Source organism: Ambystoma mexicanum, chromosome 7p (genome assembly GCF_040938575.1).
Source record: "Ambystoma mexicanum isolate Mex_15411 chromosome 7p, UKY_AmexF1_1, whole genome shotgun sequence".
Lineage (NCBI taxonomy): Eukaryota > Metazoa > Chordata > Amphibia > Caudata > Ambystomatidae > Ambystoma > Ambystoma mexicanum.
Window position 1 is genome coordinate 258,568,907 of NC_090939.1, and position 16,333 is coordinate 258,585,239.

The window sequence follows — 16,333 nt, forward strand, 5'->3', positions numbered from 1 at the left end:
ATAATATTTCCACCGTAAGCATTATTTGCATGGTTTTCTAATTGTCAACTATGGTGATCCTGAACATGTTACTTCTGTTCTAAGGGTTAATCCTGCCAGAAACCGAGTCTCTTGGAATTCTGACTTGGTTCAGATGGTCATTGAAATTACTGTCTAATTTTCACCTCTAGTGATTGGCAGTATAACACGTTTTGAGTTGAGAAGTATGAGACATTTTTGTAAGACCTTGTTGCTTATAGCTTGCCATCGCAATTTCGCATTAGAAAACCGTTTAAGAAGCATTCTTTTGATACGAAGGTAGCCAACAGGAAAAAACCTATGCCTGCACAGATTAAAGCATTACAAACTAATGCGAACACTTCCCTCGTCATTCTGCCAGTGTATATTAATAATCTAAAACTGGCTATAAAAACTGTCTGTGTGGCTGAGGAGCTCTAAGAAATCAACGTGACGCAGAGAGTGCACGCTTTGTATATTGAAGAATAAAGGCACAAGGTTCTTTTGGAGCCTGATGAACGACCTGGAACCTAGACAGCCAGAACAGCATATTCCATCAGTTTCTGAGCAACAGTGGGTCTTTCTTTATGAAACTGTACTTGCTAAACCTGCGGCTGGGTTGACAATCGTGCTCTGTTAAGCTCTTATCCGGCCAGTAACTAGAAATTGTTGGTTCATCAGGATCAAATAGAAGAAATAATATTGAAAATCTGCTTGAAAATAACGTGTCAATCAACTATTCAAGGGGGAGCCTAGTGCTCGGGCATCCATTTTGTCAACATTATTTCAGAATGTTGCGACTAGATATACTTTTCCAAAGTCGTGCTCGACCGCTCCTATCCTCCCGCTACACAAAAAAGGTTCTCGTTAGGATCAGACAAATGATTGCCCTGTAGCGCTCCTCGACGCTGTAAGCAAGGTATTCTGGGAAGCATCTGGAAAATTGGCAAAAAGAATCATGAAGGATTCCAAAATGGTACACTGGCTTCTGCAAGCATCTTGGCACTGCCCTGAATAGATTTTTACTCAAAGCCATTTTAAGTCGGGTGTGGCATAAGAAATAAGATTGTTTACCTGGCCACAATCGACCTTGGCTGCTTTTGATGCAATTAACCAAGGTCTTTTGTGGACAAAATTGCAGAGGTGGGGAATCCCACATGGTTTATTACGATCAACTGTTGGACTTTATTCCAATTTGATCATACAGTTATTACTTAATCAGCAAGGTATTCCGTTCTGCAAGATTTTGACCTTCAGAGGAGTGAGGCAGGGTTGCGTTACCGCGCCCTGCCTGTTTAATCTGTACATGGGTGATATTGGAGAATATTTAAGCCCTGCAGCATTCGCCACTTCCAAAATTCATAATTTGAAACCTGTCTGGATCGCCTACGCTGATGTATCTTTGACTGTACTCCGATTAGTCTGCAGGACTTGTTGATGCTTCCTTAAACGTTGCCTTGGTACACAATCTCAAGGTAAATGCATAGAAATTCGAAAAAAAAAACTAAAATGGTGCATTGCACAGCCAAGAAGAAACAAACAACCTTCAATTGGCGAGCCGGACTTGATTCCCTTGAGAAGGTCGAAAGTTTTATCTACTTGTATTTTCCAATCTTTTCTACAAAGTGTACATTTTACATAAATGTGTGATGTCCCGTGGAGTGGCACTTTGCAACCAATTGATTCGAGTAGTTTCTCTTCTTCCTTGTGTGCGATTTTATGAAGGGAAGATTGTGCCTAAAACTTTGTATGCCTTCGAGATTTTTCCACCCTGGGCTTTGAGTGTTTTAACTGCCATTGAGGAGATGATGTGGAGAAAGATCTTGCGGGTGCCTAATGGTACTCCTTTGGCAGCGGTTAGGTACGAGTTTGTTTTATATTCGCTCAAATGTCATGCCCACTGGAAATGTGTACCTTTTTATTTTAAGATGATATGATGATATGCCCAGCGACTGAGTCCTCCCTGTTTGCTAACTTAAACACAATACTTAGGGGCAGTGGTCATACGTTTGTATGTGCATATTCCAATTTTTGTAATCTGCTTTTCTCTGGTATACGGTTGTCAGTTAATAACTTGCTTATCAAACTGGTTACTGTTAAACGGGCCCTTTTTGATCACGACAGGGCATCTAGGATCAACTTCATTCCTACAAGTCCCTGAACACTCGAAATTTGATTTCAAAGCAGCTGGTGTACTCGCTGCATATTTTTCGATTTATCCTGACCGGACTGTCCGTCGAAACTTTGCAAGATTCAGGTGGAATCTAGTTTTAACTAGGGAAGCGCTGGTTCGATATGGCAAGGTGCCCAATACCTCTGCGATTTGCTGCTTTTGTAAGAAGAGAACCTGGTTGAGACCCTTGAGCATTTAGTAGTCTCCTGTCTCTCCCTTCAAGGGAGACTGGAACTATATAATAGGCGCTTTTTAGATCTATCCGCACTGGGCGTACGTGATTCTTTGTGGCATGTTCATCTTGCAGGCCGGAACACCTCCCTTGTTTTGGCAGTCAGTATTTTTTTTAATTTCCTTGGAATTGGAGTGAAACAGGGAGGACTACAGCATTAATTCATGAGAAATTGTAATATTTTAAACATAACGATTTTTTTATTAAAATGTTTATATGAAATGATCAACTGTTTATCCGATTTTAGTGTAATTGGTGTTGAATTTTAAATATTGAGTCTTGATGTATGTGATCCATTTTAAAAATGACTTTTGAATTAATTATGATTGTTTACTGTTCAGAGAAATTTGTTTTGCTTTTTCCTGTTTTTGTTAAAAGGTTATTGTATAACGATATAAGAAAAAAAAAAGAAAAATGGCCACATTTCTGGTTTGGGAATTTTTCTCGGGTTTGGATTTCAGAAGGTGGACTACATTGTCTTACTGAACAAGATTTTGTTTTCGATTGGTTTGTGCCTCTTCGTATCGAGACTAAGGAGAATAAAAGGCAAATACTCATACCTTTAAGAAATGCGGACGATGGGCTTTTTTTTTTATTTGCTCTCATTTTAGAATTACAAAGCTCGCCTTATTCTGAAAGATGATTTTGCACTTCCTTGGGTCCGGACAGCAGCGCCCTTTCATGGATTCGTGTGGGATGTATTGCTGGCTCTCAGATTTTCGAGCAGGACACAGGGTTTTTGTATGCAAATGCAATGCGCTAGCTCAGCACATCATTTGTGCCAAAAACGTTTGGAAAATCTTCCCCTGATGTTCAGTTAAAAACATATATATCAAACATGGCGGTTTACATTTAGATTTTGAAAATAGTACTTTAGGAGTTTCCTATCTTCTCACAAATTCGAATGTGTTTTTGCGCAAGTTACCATTAGTTAAAACATGCATTGAGGTTTTGGGGCATTTATATACACCTATGCCATGTCCTTACAGTGCATGAATTTCCTGTTTTTATTTTTACATGGATAGATGTTTTATCTTTAGTCTCCTAACTTTTTTCATTAATGATGTAACACTCTTCACCATGTGAAGTTATTTATTTAATTAGTCTTCTCAGATGCTGTTTGTGTGTTTAAGTTTTACAATTGTTTATAGTAGGGGGAATGTGACTTCTAGTCTGATTCGTTTTGTTAATAAGCCGTTCTTGTATTTATCCTTTTTGGTTATCTCAGGAAAACTTGAACATAGTATAATATTTTACAGTGAAATTGCGAAAGGGCATTTCATAAATCACTTCTATTATGTTTCAGGTGTCCCAGTTTACCCTGGACTTGCAATCTTCTTTCAGAATGCACTAATATTTTTTAGGTAAGTTGAAATTGAGTTCATCTATTACTGGAAGTGTTTTTGTGGATCAAAATAATGTATTTTGGCAAATAAATTTGCTGTGGTCTGATATTGAAGCTATAGAACCAAACTTCATAGAGGGAAATGTACACTGAATATGTAGGCACGTGGAGCGCTATTCTTACTCAGTAAAAAGGCATGCATTTGGATATTCTTTTTGAAAATTCAAAACCTTAACGTTGGACCCGAATATACTTATGTTACGTGTATATGCTATTATACTCACTAAATATCATGGATTTATTAAAGCAATGCATTATCATAACTATCCTAAAGAAACCTACAGCTAACCCCTTTCTTGCTTCTAATTTTCATCCTATTTCTTACCTTTTCTATACAAACTCCTTGAACGCCTTGTTTATTCACGAATCTCATAATTCGTGTCTAGCCTATCTCTCCTTCCTCCGACTCAGTCTGGTTTCTGCCCTCACTATTCAACTGAAATAGCCCTTACCTACGTACTCCATTCTCTTCTCACTGCTCACAACTCCAAACACTCATCTATTCTTATTTTACTTGATCTGTCAGCTGCCTTTAACACTGTGGATCATTCTTTGCTCCTGGACTCTCCCTTGGTCTGCGCAGATCTGTTCTATCATGGTTTTCATCCTACCTATCCAACCGTACCTTGGCTGTCTCTTGTGGTGGCAACACTTCTCGTGTTCCTCTAGTCCATGGCTTTCCTTAAGGTTCAGTCCTTGGACCCTTTCTATTTTCCTTACATACTTCGTTTCTTGCCCCATTATCTCATCCTTTGGTGTGTCACACCACTTCTACACTGACGACACCCAGCTCTTTCTATCCTTCTCGTCCTTCTCCTCAGACATTCATCAGACTCTCTCATCCTGCCTCTCCGCCATCAAGTCCTGGATGGCCACTCACTTCCTCACTCTCAATGTGGAAATAACTGAGGTCCTATTCTTTCCTGAAAACACTCTCATCTCGCAATCTCCTCCCTCTTCCATCTCTTTTCCTCCGTCCTGTCTCTCAATCTCTCCCTCCTCCCGCAATCTTGGCATTTACTTTGACTCTAATCTCTCCTTTGACTACCACATCTCCCTTACATACCGCACCTGCCGATTTCATCTCTACAACATTCATAAAGCCTGCCCTTTTCTCACTTTCCACACTACAAAATTCCTCCTCTCCTCACTAGTCTTCTCCCGACTATTCTATTGTTCTGTTCTGTCCTTTGGTCTTCCCCACTCACGCCTTGCTCCTCTTAAATCTATATATCATTCTTCAATTCGCTCACTCTGTCTTCTCCCCTACCATGACCCAATTTCTCCTTTGCTGGCGTCTCTTGGCTGTTTGCCCTTCTATTCTCAACTTAAATACAACTTTCTCTGTCTTGTGTTCAAATGTCACGATGGCCTTGCTCCTGACTAGCTTGCATCTCTCCTTTCTCTTTACTCTCCATCTTGCTCCCTCCGCTCTACTAATCTTTTTAGACTCTATGTCCCACGTCCCCCTTATGCCCAATCCCGTTTTCACTCGTTCCAGCTCCAAGCCCCTCTTCACTGGAACATGCTTCCCCTGTCTCTTCGCTCCGTTACTTCCTATCCTCTGTTCCGTTACTCTCTAAATCCCCACCTGCTACAGTCTTTTAATTGATTTATTCTGCCTTGAACACCGATTCATTTACTCTTATGAACGCTAATTGATTGTTACTATTTAATAACACTGATTGACTGATTACTCCCAGGAATGCTAATTGATGGTTACTATTTATGAACACAGTTTGAACGTTACTGTTTATGAACGCTGATTTGCATTCTGATTCATTATATTGTTGACTGTCCTATGAAAAGCGCTTTGGACAAAGGTGCTATATAAAACACAATAAATACAAATTTCGTGCACCCTTGTAGAGGCGAATATATGATGGATGTATGTAATGCCCTTTAAAGACAATAAGCAGGTTCCTTCAGACTGTGTCAGTAACTTATGCTGCACCATGGATAAAAAGATGGGTGGCAACAGCGAGCTAACACCATTAGACCACAGCCCTAGACCAAATTGAAAAAACCTACCCAACCAAGTGTCGACCTTTTAGAAGGTCGCACATTTGGTAGTACCTTTGTTAGAACTTTTGGTTGGGTAGGTCTTTTCAACTCAGTCTTTTGGCCGTCACGCCAGAGGAAATTAACTGTCCACTGCTCTGTTCAGTTACTGGGCATGTGTTTGGATTCCTCCATGGCGCTCCAATCAGCAGCATCATAAGTTCCACAAATTACCATCTCGGTTTTCTGGCAAATAAGGCCTTAGCTCTCAGAATCTCACTGGTGCCCCCTGTCTATATATTGTGTGATATGCTCTAAACTTGATTATAGTAATAGCCTCTATGTAGGTGCTACAAAGCAAGATGATCATCTGTAACAATGCAGGCTGATGATTTTTGCAATATTTACAAAGCAAGCTAGATGGATCATATCAACCCTAGCCTTGGTAGAGTACACTGGATAACCTATTTCTGCTAGAGTTAAATGTATACTTCAGGTAGTAATGCATAAGTCTCTCACCCCTCTTTATCTTGACACAATGATTTGTCTGTCATAGCGCAGCCAGAACTCTGAGATCATCATTGTGGGAAGCTCTTGTTTCAAGATTAAAATAATAATGCTTTTGGCAAGTTAAGTGCGGGCCTCAGGTCAAAACCTTGGAATAGTCTTCCTCTGAGCATCAGGGAAATCCCTCATCTTCTGCAATTCAGATAGTTAAGACATTCTGTTTGAACAGCATTTGTTGAATGTTTTATCGCTGGCCCAAAGCACTGGAAACCCTCGGGTAGTAGTGCCTAGCGATTGCCAAAAATGAAATAAGTAGGCTTTTATATCATCACATGTGACCCAAATGGATTGCCATTAGAGGACCTACTTACTATAAATCAGCAGGGGAGGTCACAAGGAGAAAGCTAATAGGATCACCCTTAGGAACCATCCCTTTTGTAATACTAGTGTAACATGATTTTACGATCTTGGCATCAGGAAATATTTCAAGAAAAGCACACATTGCTGTAAAAGATGTTGATGCTGGAGTTCTTTTATTTTAATTATATGCACCACAGTGCACTTTGGTACTCCTAGTTTATATCCCCCCCTTTCTACTTATGCCCGCCATCCTTCCCATACCCTCAGTAATACCCTCCACTCTTAGCTGTAAATGAAATGGACTAGATTGGTGAAGCTGTGGGGCCTATGTGCATGGCTGTCCATGTCCCCCCAGCTTTACTTTTCCAATTCTGTGCAAGTGCTCCGTTGCCTTCCTGTTTGGGTAATGCCTCCCATTACTATGGAGAAGCACAATAACAAGTAAGAGAATATCTTCAGCGAGTAACTTATACAATATTAATATTCTGACATCATAGATGATAGCAAAAACATTCCAACTTCTACATTTGAGAACCAGCATGCCCACCTCGGTGAACAATTTCTCCTTCGATGGCTCAGTGGAAAGAGAACCCTTGTAGATAAGCACCCGTCACTTCCAATTTACTTGAGCCCATTACTGAAAAGCGTAATGTTTCAGTAATTTTGTTACAATGATGAAAGGCAATATTGACCTAAAGTGAATTTAACTTAAACTGGCTGCACATCATATCTTCTGTTATATTGTCTTTCTCTTGACAAGTTTGTCTTGATTTTATATCCGTTTGATTTCTTACAGTACACTCATCTACAAATTTGGACGGACAGAAGAGTTATGGGGCTAAGAAGAACAATGACTAGAAGATTATTCCTCTAAAATGTGCATTGGTTTTCTGAAGTCAAATTCTTTCTTGCATTTGGATTTTATTTTTTTAAATTATTTTTATGGCCGGTCAATCAAGATCTCATGAAACAGTGCTCATTTTCCAGGGGATTTTACTTTGGCATTCTGTATAGTACGCTCCACTGATAACTATATTTATTGGAATGGTTTAGTTTATAACCACGTAGTTCACTAAGTCGATAATGCCTTTTAATTGCTATATAACTGTGGATACTGTATGTCTGAGCATATGAACGTACCATAAATAGTGCTCCAGGAATGTCTTCAGTTTGAATGTTCTTTCTTAGTATGCATTTGTATTCGCAAGCACCATGCATATTTCGCCTTAAAGTTTCAGCAAGACAATAGTGTAAGGAAGTACTGCTGCTATATTAATAGGGACACAGTGTAGATTGGTACATTTGTATTGCTATGTATATTTCTCAAAAGGTATTTTGAAAGCAGATATTTATGAACAGTGTTCGATATACTTGTCATTTATTGTAAATGATCCATGACATTGAACAGTGCGTGACTTAATATGAACTAGCTGATGAAATAAGAAATTGGTTGCATAACTACAAAACGTGTGCAAATAGCCTGATTTCCTTGTAAAATGTGAAACAACATTGCATATTAATATAGAAAACCACCAGAGGTGATGCCTGGAAGGGTTAGAATGAATCTTAACATCTGCCATTGCTTTGGGCAACCCTCTAGAACATCATTCTTCGTCTGTCAAGCCATTCCAAAAGGGGAAAGACCAAATGCAAATCGGCTCGGTCCCACCCCAAAGGGGCAGTTAAGCCCAAACTTCTTGGTCACATCCCTTCTGCACCAGACAACAAGCATCCCCAGACATGTTTCAGCCTTGTTGAGCCTCATCAGTGAGGAGTAGCTTGGGTCTCTAGGCTTGATTTGATATGGTCTTTCCTCTGGCTTGGCAGGCGAAGAACGATGGTGTGGAAGGTTGCCCATGCCAATGTCAGAGGTTAAGATGAATTCTAAACCTTCCAGCCACCACCTATTTTGTTTTTTTGTGTTGCATATTAATATTACTTGTGTTGCCTTGTGCATTGTCTACGAGAATTGATTTTACATAAGCGTTTCGTGAATCTTACCTTCATGAGCAGATGTCATATTTCCGAAACAGATTCCTAAAAGAAAGTATATATACTGTTCAAGCACTGTTAAGGTTTTTCATGACCCAAACAAGTCTTGATTGGGTTAAGCAGTTTACCTAGGTTGCGTGACCTTATTGATATATGATATGCATTTATAACGCGCCCATACACAAGTGTTTCAAGGCGCGTTTTATACCTCTATGAATCCCATGCATGCTTGTGTTGAAGATACAGCGAGAAAGTACGTTGTAAATCGATCTCAGGTGTCTGAAACGTATGTCTCTCTAAATTATATAGGACAACTTGAATGGTACATTTGATTGGTTTTAAAAATGTAATTTTGTAATGGAGCCCAAGCCCTACATTACAGAGACCAGGGTCCATGATGTGACGGATGCTTATCCAATTTGTATTCCTGGATATATGGACCACACTTCTACAGCGAAAAGGAACGTTGGAACCACATATGAACCCAGAATTATGTGTTTGCAGTCAGTAGATTCCACCTTTTTAAACCCTCTGTTCTGCAGGTTTTCTTGTATGATTAGTAACTGTGCAAACCTAAAATGTTGATCCAAAATCCTGATGGGTGCCTGGTCTGCTCTCAGTAGAGTGCTACACTGTTATCGGATAGCATAATGTAGTACCTGATATATTAATTACAGATAATGTATTTCAATCAAAAATTGTTTATTCAGATAATAAAATCCATTAACAAACATAACAAAATAAAAAGACAAGAACATTTCATAAATAGAAATACAGCACAGGAACAACACCACCACAGCAATGAAACAGTAAACGCCAGTAAAAAAGCATCACTACAAGTTATTTAAAAACATTGTCCTCACTCTAGTCGCTCCCCTAAGAAACAACAATAGAGCTCAAGCAACATAACCAGAGTCGGCCATCAGAACATACTACAAAGCTGGGCGACATTGCACAAAGGTGTTTTGTCTTAGTATCGGTAAAATGGTCCTTTTCCTAGTGTGCGAATAGTAAAATGTAAAAGCTCTTCTAAATCTGCATTGCACAGGGGGCAACTAAAAGCTCCCTGAGGGGATGTGCCACTTGGCAGTACTGACACTCAACCCAAGACAATCAAAGTGAGCTCTAGTGATCAAACATCAATCAGATGTTTTATGGCTCAGAATGAGATATAATTATAAAGAGTCAACAATGTATTTCAAGTTTAACTTATTCAAAGGGTCACATGTTTAGGTAACATGTTGGTGGAAGTTCCACATGTGCACATGGCTGAAAGTGAATGCTACATCTTCTTTCTTGAGAACATCTACTCCATTTTGAAGTTGCTTACCAAAGTCCATTGGTGTCTGAGCATTCTGTGAACATTGTAATTTTCACCAGCTGACACTAGACGTCAGTGCTGCTAGTATTACTAGTTTAAACTGGTTGCTGCTTAATAACTGAAAACTGAACTGTTGATAACTAGATCTCGCTTTTACAATTAACAAGCTATCCTGATCTTGCTCAACAGACTGTCAGTAAACACCTATTGTCTGTAGGTTTTTATTGGTTCAACTTTCACTTTGTTCTAGTACCTACTTAAAGCTATTCACTTAGTGGCCATTGTTTAATCGCTAAATCAGTGTCAGATTTTGGCAAAGCACTTCGACATCAACTGCAATTATATTCTTCGATGAAAATGTTTTGGTGGAACTTTATCTAATCAAGGAAATCTCAGACCGCAAACCCAAACATTTTTTTTTTCAGTAAGTTTTGAGCAACTAAAAATGGAACTGAAACTGATCTTATCATCATTTGGATTGTCATAAAAAATGGTTAGAAAATGCTTATTTTTGATCATGTACGAATTATTCATTGGTCAGTTACATAACGGCTTTCTCAGTGCTAGCTTGACATTACTGGAAAGGATATTCCACCACGGGAAAGGGTAAGTAAGGGTCATCCCTACTACTGTCTGCTGAGTGAGTACCTGTTTTAGCCCTTGGGAGATGGACAGATCACAAGCATTGAAAGCCAAATGCATTTTGAAGAATGTTTAGTTTTGGGACAAATACGAAAGGTATAAAACCTTTGTCTTTGTGCTAAACATATCAAATAATCCTGTGGCGTCCTGTGACTTGTAGGCCTTAAAATATCTTTTGATGCTGTGTGTTCTATAAGTAATATTCCTTACAGTTGATTGATTTTCATGTTTTGCATCTTGATCTTGTTGATTACATTGTGATGACAAATCAGATGTTTGTACATGGCATAAAATGAATGCATTAAAGTGCTCTTGGCATGAAACACTGGAAACTGAATGAAGATGGTAGATGCACTGTTTTATCAACTAGCCAAAGGATTTAAAGTTTTAAAAAGTAGGCCTATACATATATTAGAAAGCATTTTGCCTACTTTTAGATGTTTACATAGAGAGTTGTGCAATTCCCTGCATTCTGTCCTTTTTCTGAAGAGTGGTCTTTCTTGTCCCACAGACCTCTCCCGTTCCGCTGCCCCATTAATTTCACTTTCGTCTTGAATTGAGTCTGCATTTGGAATGCTTCTTCGAAGTCTGCATGTTCAAGTGGACATGTTGAGGACACAATCCGTATGCTCTGCTTGGCTATGAATGATATCCTAAATTGACTACTATATAACCACAACCACCTAGCTCAGGGAAAACCTGTCAATAACTGGACGTCACTGTCTTTGGAGCTTATTCAAATGTGTTCTCTCATTATTTTATTGTGTACAGTTATACATTTTAAGCAAATGAAGCTAAATGAAGAGCATTAAGACTGTCAAAGACTTATTTTTTCTATTCTATCAAATAAGACGTATTATGCTTTTCTCAACCATTAAATTCTAAAGTTATGGCGATATTCATATAGACAATATGTTCTTGCATCGAATTGTCTAATCCCTTCCTTGTATTGGTCTCCTTGGGTAATTGTTTTGGAAAAAACATTTGCTGAGTGCTGGAAAACCTGAAGTGTTTTGTGGGGCCCGTTTATAAAAGAAAATGCACGTTATATAGTTGTGCACGGTTTTTTATAGAAATATGTACAGAAGAACAGTTAGAAATGTAATGTCCTATTAAGAAACCTCTCTAAACTAACATTTAAAACTGCCTGGTCTGTTCAGACAGTCTGTATTGGTAACTGTTTATGAATGAATCCTCAGAGAATTGTGACTTCAGTTTGCTGGATGGGTTTAGAAGAAGTCCATCCATTCTTACAGAGAGGTGGGTGATGTTAAAATCTATCCTGCTCACAGAAGATGATGACCTACGCGGAACCCTGTGATATTAGGCAGGCATCAGATGCTAGCCATTTGTCTGGTGTATTACCCTATTCATGAGTAGTTTCACCAGCATATTGTATTCCACTGTCAGCCTGATGAACTGTTAACTTGTGGAAACTGCAATAAAAACACGATTACCGGTTGTGACCTTAAAATGTATTGATTGGAATGACTCAGCTTTTGGACGAACTTTATAAATATATATTTAAAAATGAATTATGAATTTGTAAAGTGTCCTTTGACTAATTCTATTGATTACACGCAGCACTACAAATGAAATATGATCTTGGCCAGAGGACGAGGCACAGTGGTCGAAGGACAACAGAAACTAGCACAAATGTACAAAAACATTTTTTAAAGGGTTTATTAGTAAAAAAGCATAGTTTTGCCAGCTTTCACGAATGATAGGAAATTGGATATGCTGCACATTTCCCAAGGAGGATCATTCCAAAGGCATACAAACAAATCTATCACATTGCTCGCGAATACAATGACATTCTGGGATGTTTGAAACCTTTATTTGACATTAACTGCAAACAAAGTAAATATCAAATATGTTTCACTGTGCATGGTTGGCCTCCGGCTGGCAGCTCTGCACCAGACCTGAAATGAGCTTATGGTGACATGCACCATTTTACTGAAAGCACTGGTAAACATGTCAACCATCTCCATGGGTTGAATGCATTTCTCTTGGGTAGAGTATGTAACCTAATTTATTCGACCTGCAGGTCTAGCAGTATTTTGAAAGATTTGTCAGGCCTGCACCTCATATCTTGAATTTTGATTGAGGGACTAATAATGGATTTAGGTATGAGACTGCAAGACCCGTCTCTTTATGCAGTTTGTTTCTCAGCCAAGTAGGAAGGAGCCAATACATCTCTATACCTGAAAACCAAGAAGAGAATTTTAAGACGGCCACGGCATTGTCATTTTGAAAAGAGATTGAACTTTTATTTAGGGCTGGTTTGTATAGTACTTCAGAAGGCATTTAAGGTGAGGTGGAGGCAGTGTATGATATATGATATGATGGGTTATTTATAGCGCGCTTAATACCCAGAGGTTTCTAAGCGTGGATCCAGGGATTGAACCTGTGGTGCTCCGTTTAGTTTATTTATAGAGCGTACCGAGCCTTTAGGCAACTGGGCGCTTAACTTACATGTTGCAAAATACAGACAATTATAATGATACACAATATACAGGAATGTACAATGAACAGCGTACGGTCAGTGAAAGGAACACATTAAAGTATATACATCAGAATTGCATAGTAGGAGATAATTTCAAGCAATTGGTCTCCTATCCTGCTCATAGAGCCAAGCTTTGGTCTTGTTCCTAAATGCGTGGTAAAACTGTTCTTCCTTTATGGATTGGGGGAGGTCATTCAGTTTTCTGGTCGCTAGGACAGGGAAGCTAGCTCCGCCTACACGTTGTTGCCTGAATCGAGGTATGTTGACACAGTGCCTCTAATAGGTCATGAAGATGTGTGTCGAGAAATAGTATTGGACAGATAAATGGGTGCTTGGTTAGACAGGCACTTATGAGTGAGAGACAAGGTTTTGTAAGCTATTATTTGGTTGATGTTGAGCCATTTTGGCGAAAGACTAGCTTCAGAAATATGTTGAGTCTTTGCAATATGTAAGGCTGCTCGAATGGCATTATTTTGCAGTACCTGCATTTTATTGAGGTTTTGTTGAGATGTGCCGAGGTAGAGTGCATTGCAATAATCTAACTTTGAAAGGACTAGGGCTCTAGATAGTGTGATGCAATTGGCTGGAGAGAGGTACGGTCGGCAGGCTGTAATAAGCTTGCAAGTGTATGCGGATGAGGAAGCTAAAGCATTCGTTTGTCTGGTTAATGTTCAAGCAGAATCTATATAAATCCCTAGTGTTTTCACCACCTTAGCGACGTTTATCAAGTTGCCATCTATAATATAGGAGGAGAATGATGCACCCAGTTTGGTCGGCGAGCCGAGGAGGAGCAACTCTGTTTTGTCATTGAGACAGAGTCCATGCTTTGCCATCCAGGTTTAAAGGTGGTATAAATGTTGTTGAGTCTCACTGTCCACGGTGTAGTCACCAGTAATGGGGATGAGTATCTGTGTGTCATCCGCGTAATTAGTGTAGATGACACCCAGATAATCAAGCTCATCAAAAAGAGGCTCGGTGAAAACATTGTAAAGAGGGGGGACACACATGAGCCTTGGGGCACCCCACAAGTGATGGGTAGGTGAGGCAGAAGCAGATGGTGCAAAGACCCTCATTTATCTGTTGTTCAGGAACGTCTTGATCCAAGCATTGGCTTGGTCTGAGAAGTTTGCAGCTGATGACAGGTTATGGTCTACTCCGTCAAAAGCTGCTGATAGGTCAAGTAAGAGGAGCAGAGCTAGTTTGCCTTTGTCTTTCAGCGTCTGGATTTGGATCTTAAGGTCGATGAAGGCAGTTTCAGTTCCATGTCTAGGTCTGAATCCAGATTGCCTCAGACCTAGAAGGTTGTTGTTTTCAAGGTATTGCTGTATCTGCAGGTAAGAAGCACGGTCAAGAATTTTTAGAAGAAATCGTACCGTTGTAATAGGTCTGTAATTAGCTGGGTTGTTTGGGTCGAGAGATGTTTTTTTTTAGTAGCGGAAGTACCCATGCATCTTTCAGATTGTTGGGTACTGAGCTGGATTTGCATGAGGTCTTGATGACAAATGTAATAAAGGGGACTAGTTCCTTGGCAGCTTCCTTAACGAGGTGGGCAGGACAAACATAACCTTGACAGAGGGTTTAAGTTTCTGAATAATAGTTTTGACCTCTTTGATGGAAAGTGGAGGGAAATTAAATTGGGGTTGTGAGCCCTTGGTCGCAGATTGAGAGTTCGAAATATGGTCATTGTTCGAAATGAGGGATTTCTTCTTACTATTTTGTTTTGGAACATAGTGATTTTGTCTTGGAGGGCGTTCTGTATATTAGTACACCTTTGGGTGACTTTAATGCAGGTGTCTGGAGGTAAAGGTGGTGATTCTAGCTCCTTCAAGATATGAAAAGGTTCTTGGCTTGAATTATAGCTATTTTATAGTTGAATGAGGCTGCAGCAAAGTTGGCTTTGTTTGCAGCTGTGGGATTGTTTTTCCATAGTGACGTTCTTTTGATTTTCCTAAGGGACTTAAGGTGGAGGGTGTACCAGGTATTGAGATGGGTGCGAGGTTTGGATTTGCGTAGTTTCATAGGTGCTAGTGTATTATCGCTTTGAGAATGGTGTGATTGTATAAGTCGACTAGTACTGTGGGATCTGATGAGGTCGTGGTGGGGTTGGTGATTGGCTTCAGAAGTGGGATGAGTTTATCAAGGGTTAGATTTTGTTTGTTCCTAGTCATCATGGCTGGTACATGAGTAGTTTGTGAGGTAGACTGTCCGTTTCATTGATGCTAAACCGGATAAAATGGTCAGTCCAGGCGCAGGGAGTATTAGAGAGGGTATCGATATTACAATTAAGGTCAGCTATCCAATCGAGGGTTCTGCTTTAACTGTGGGTAGGAGTCAAAATCTGGTGGGAGAAGCCTAATTCGGACAGGGTGTCCTTCAGGGTGTGGGCTTTCTGGTCACTGAGGCATGTAGACCTAGGTTGAGATCACCAAGGATGATGATTTGTGACTTATTCTTGGTATTGGCGGAAAGCAGGTTTGAGATGTCATTTTCAAAAATGGTAGATGGACCTGGTGGATGATAATAACGAGATGCAAAGTAATGGTAGAGGTGGGTGATAGTTTGGCGGATAAGAGTTCAGCTGAAGGCACAGGAGGATTAGTAATCGTTCCTAAGCCTACTGAAGTCTTGTGTATGAATGCAATGCCACCTCCTTTCGAGATGCTGGCATCTCTGTCTTCAGGGATAATAGAGTAATTATCTAGGATGGCAAGGGCAAGTGCGGGGCCTGAGGCTGTGTGCAGCCATGTCTCAGTGATCGCAATGAAGTCAAGGTCGTGTGAGGTTATGATCTCTGCGATATCTAGGGCATGTGCTTGAAGAGATCTAACATTTATGAGGGCAGATTTTAATGGTGATAAGGTGTTGTGTAAAACGTTAGGTGGTTTTAGGCTGGTTTCCAAGGAATGTGAGGCAGCTGGAGTGATTGTAGTGAATTCTAAGGTAGTATCTTGTGCGTTTAGTCTAGGGTGATGGCGTGTGAATCTAGAGTTAAGTCTATGATTTCTGTGGGTTGTGGAGCAGGGCTGGGTAGATGAAGTAATTAATACACTTGATTGGGTGGAGTATCATTTATGGATTTAGGATGGGTAATGGAGTGAAGAGTTGTTATTTTATTAGGAGGAAGGGGTTTAGGTGGGTGTGGTGCTTTGGGTATAGTGGCATAATCTGGTGGAATTGTCTTTTGGGGCCGAGTAGTT

The 16,333-nt window shown here is 39.8% G+C and overlaps 1 protein-coding gene across 1 annotated transcript in view; it reads left to right on the forward strand.

Annotated features, from left to right (window-relative positions):
* The window catches only part of TMEM50B (transmembrane protein 50B), a 197,198-nt gene extending 185,033 nt beyond the window's left edge, over positions 1–12,165 (forward strand). Inside the window, exons 6-7 of the mRNA XM_069636278.1 lie at positions 3,709–3,766; positions 7,472–12,165. Of these exons, the coding sequence (XP_069492379.1) occupies positions 3,709–3,766; positions 7,472–7,517 (104 nt within the window). The 3' untranslated portion in view covers positions 7,518–12,165. The remainder of the gene's footprint in view (positions 1–3,708; positions 3,767–7,471) is intronic.
* The last annotated feature ends 4,168 nt before the right edge of the window (positions 12,166–16,333 follow it).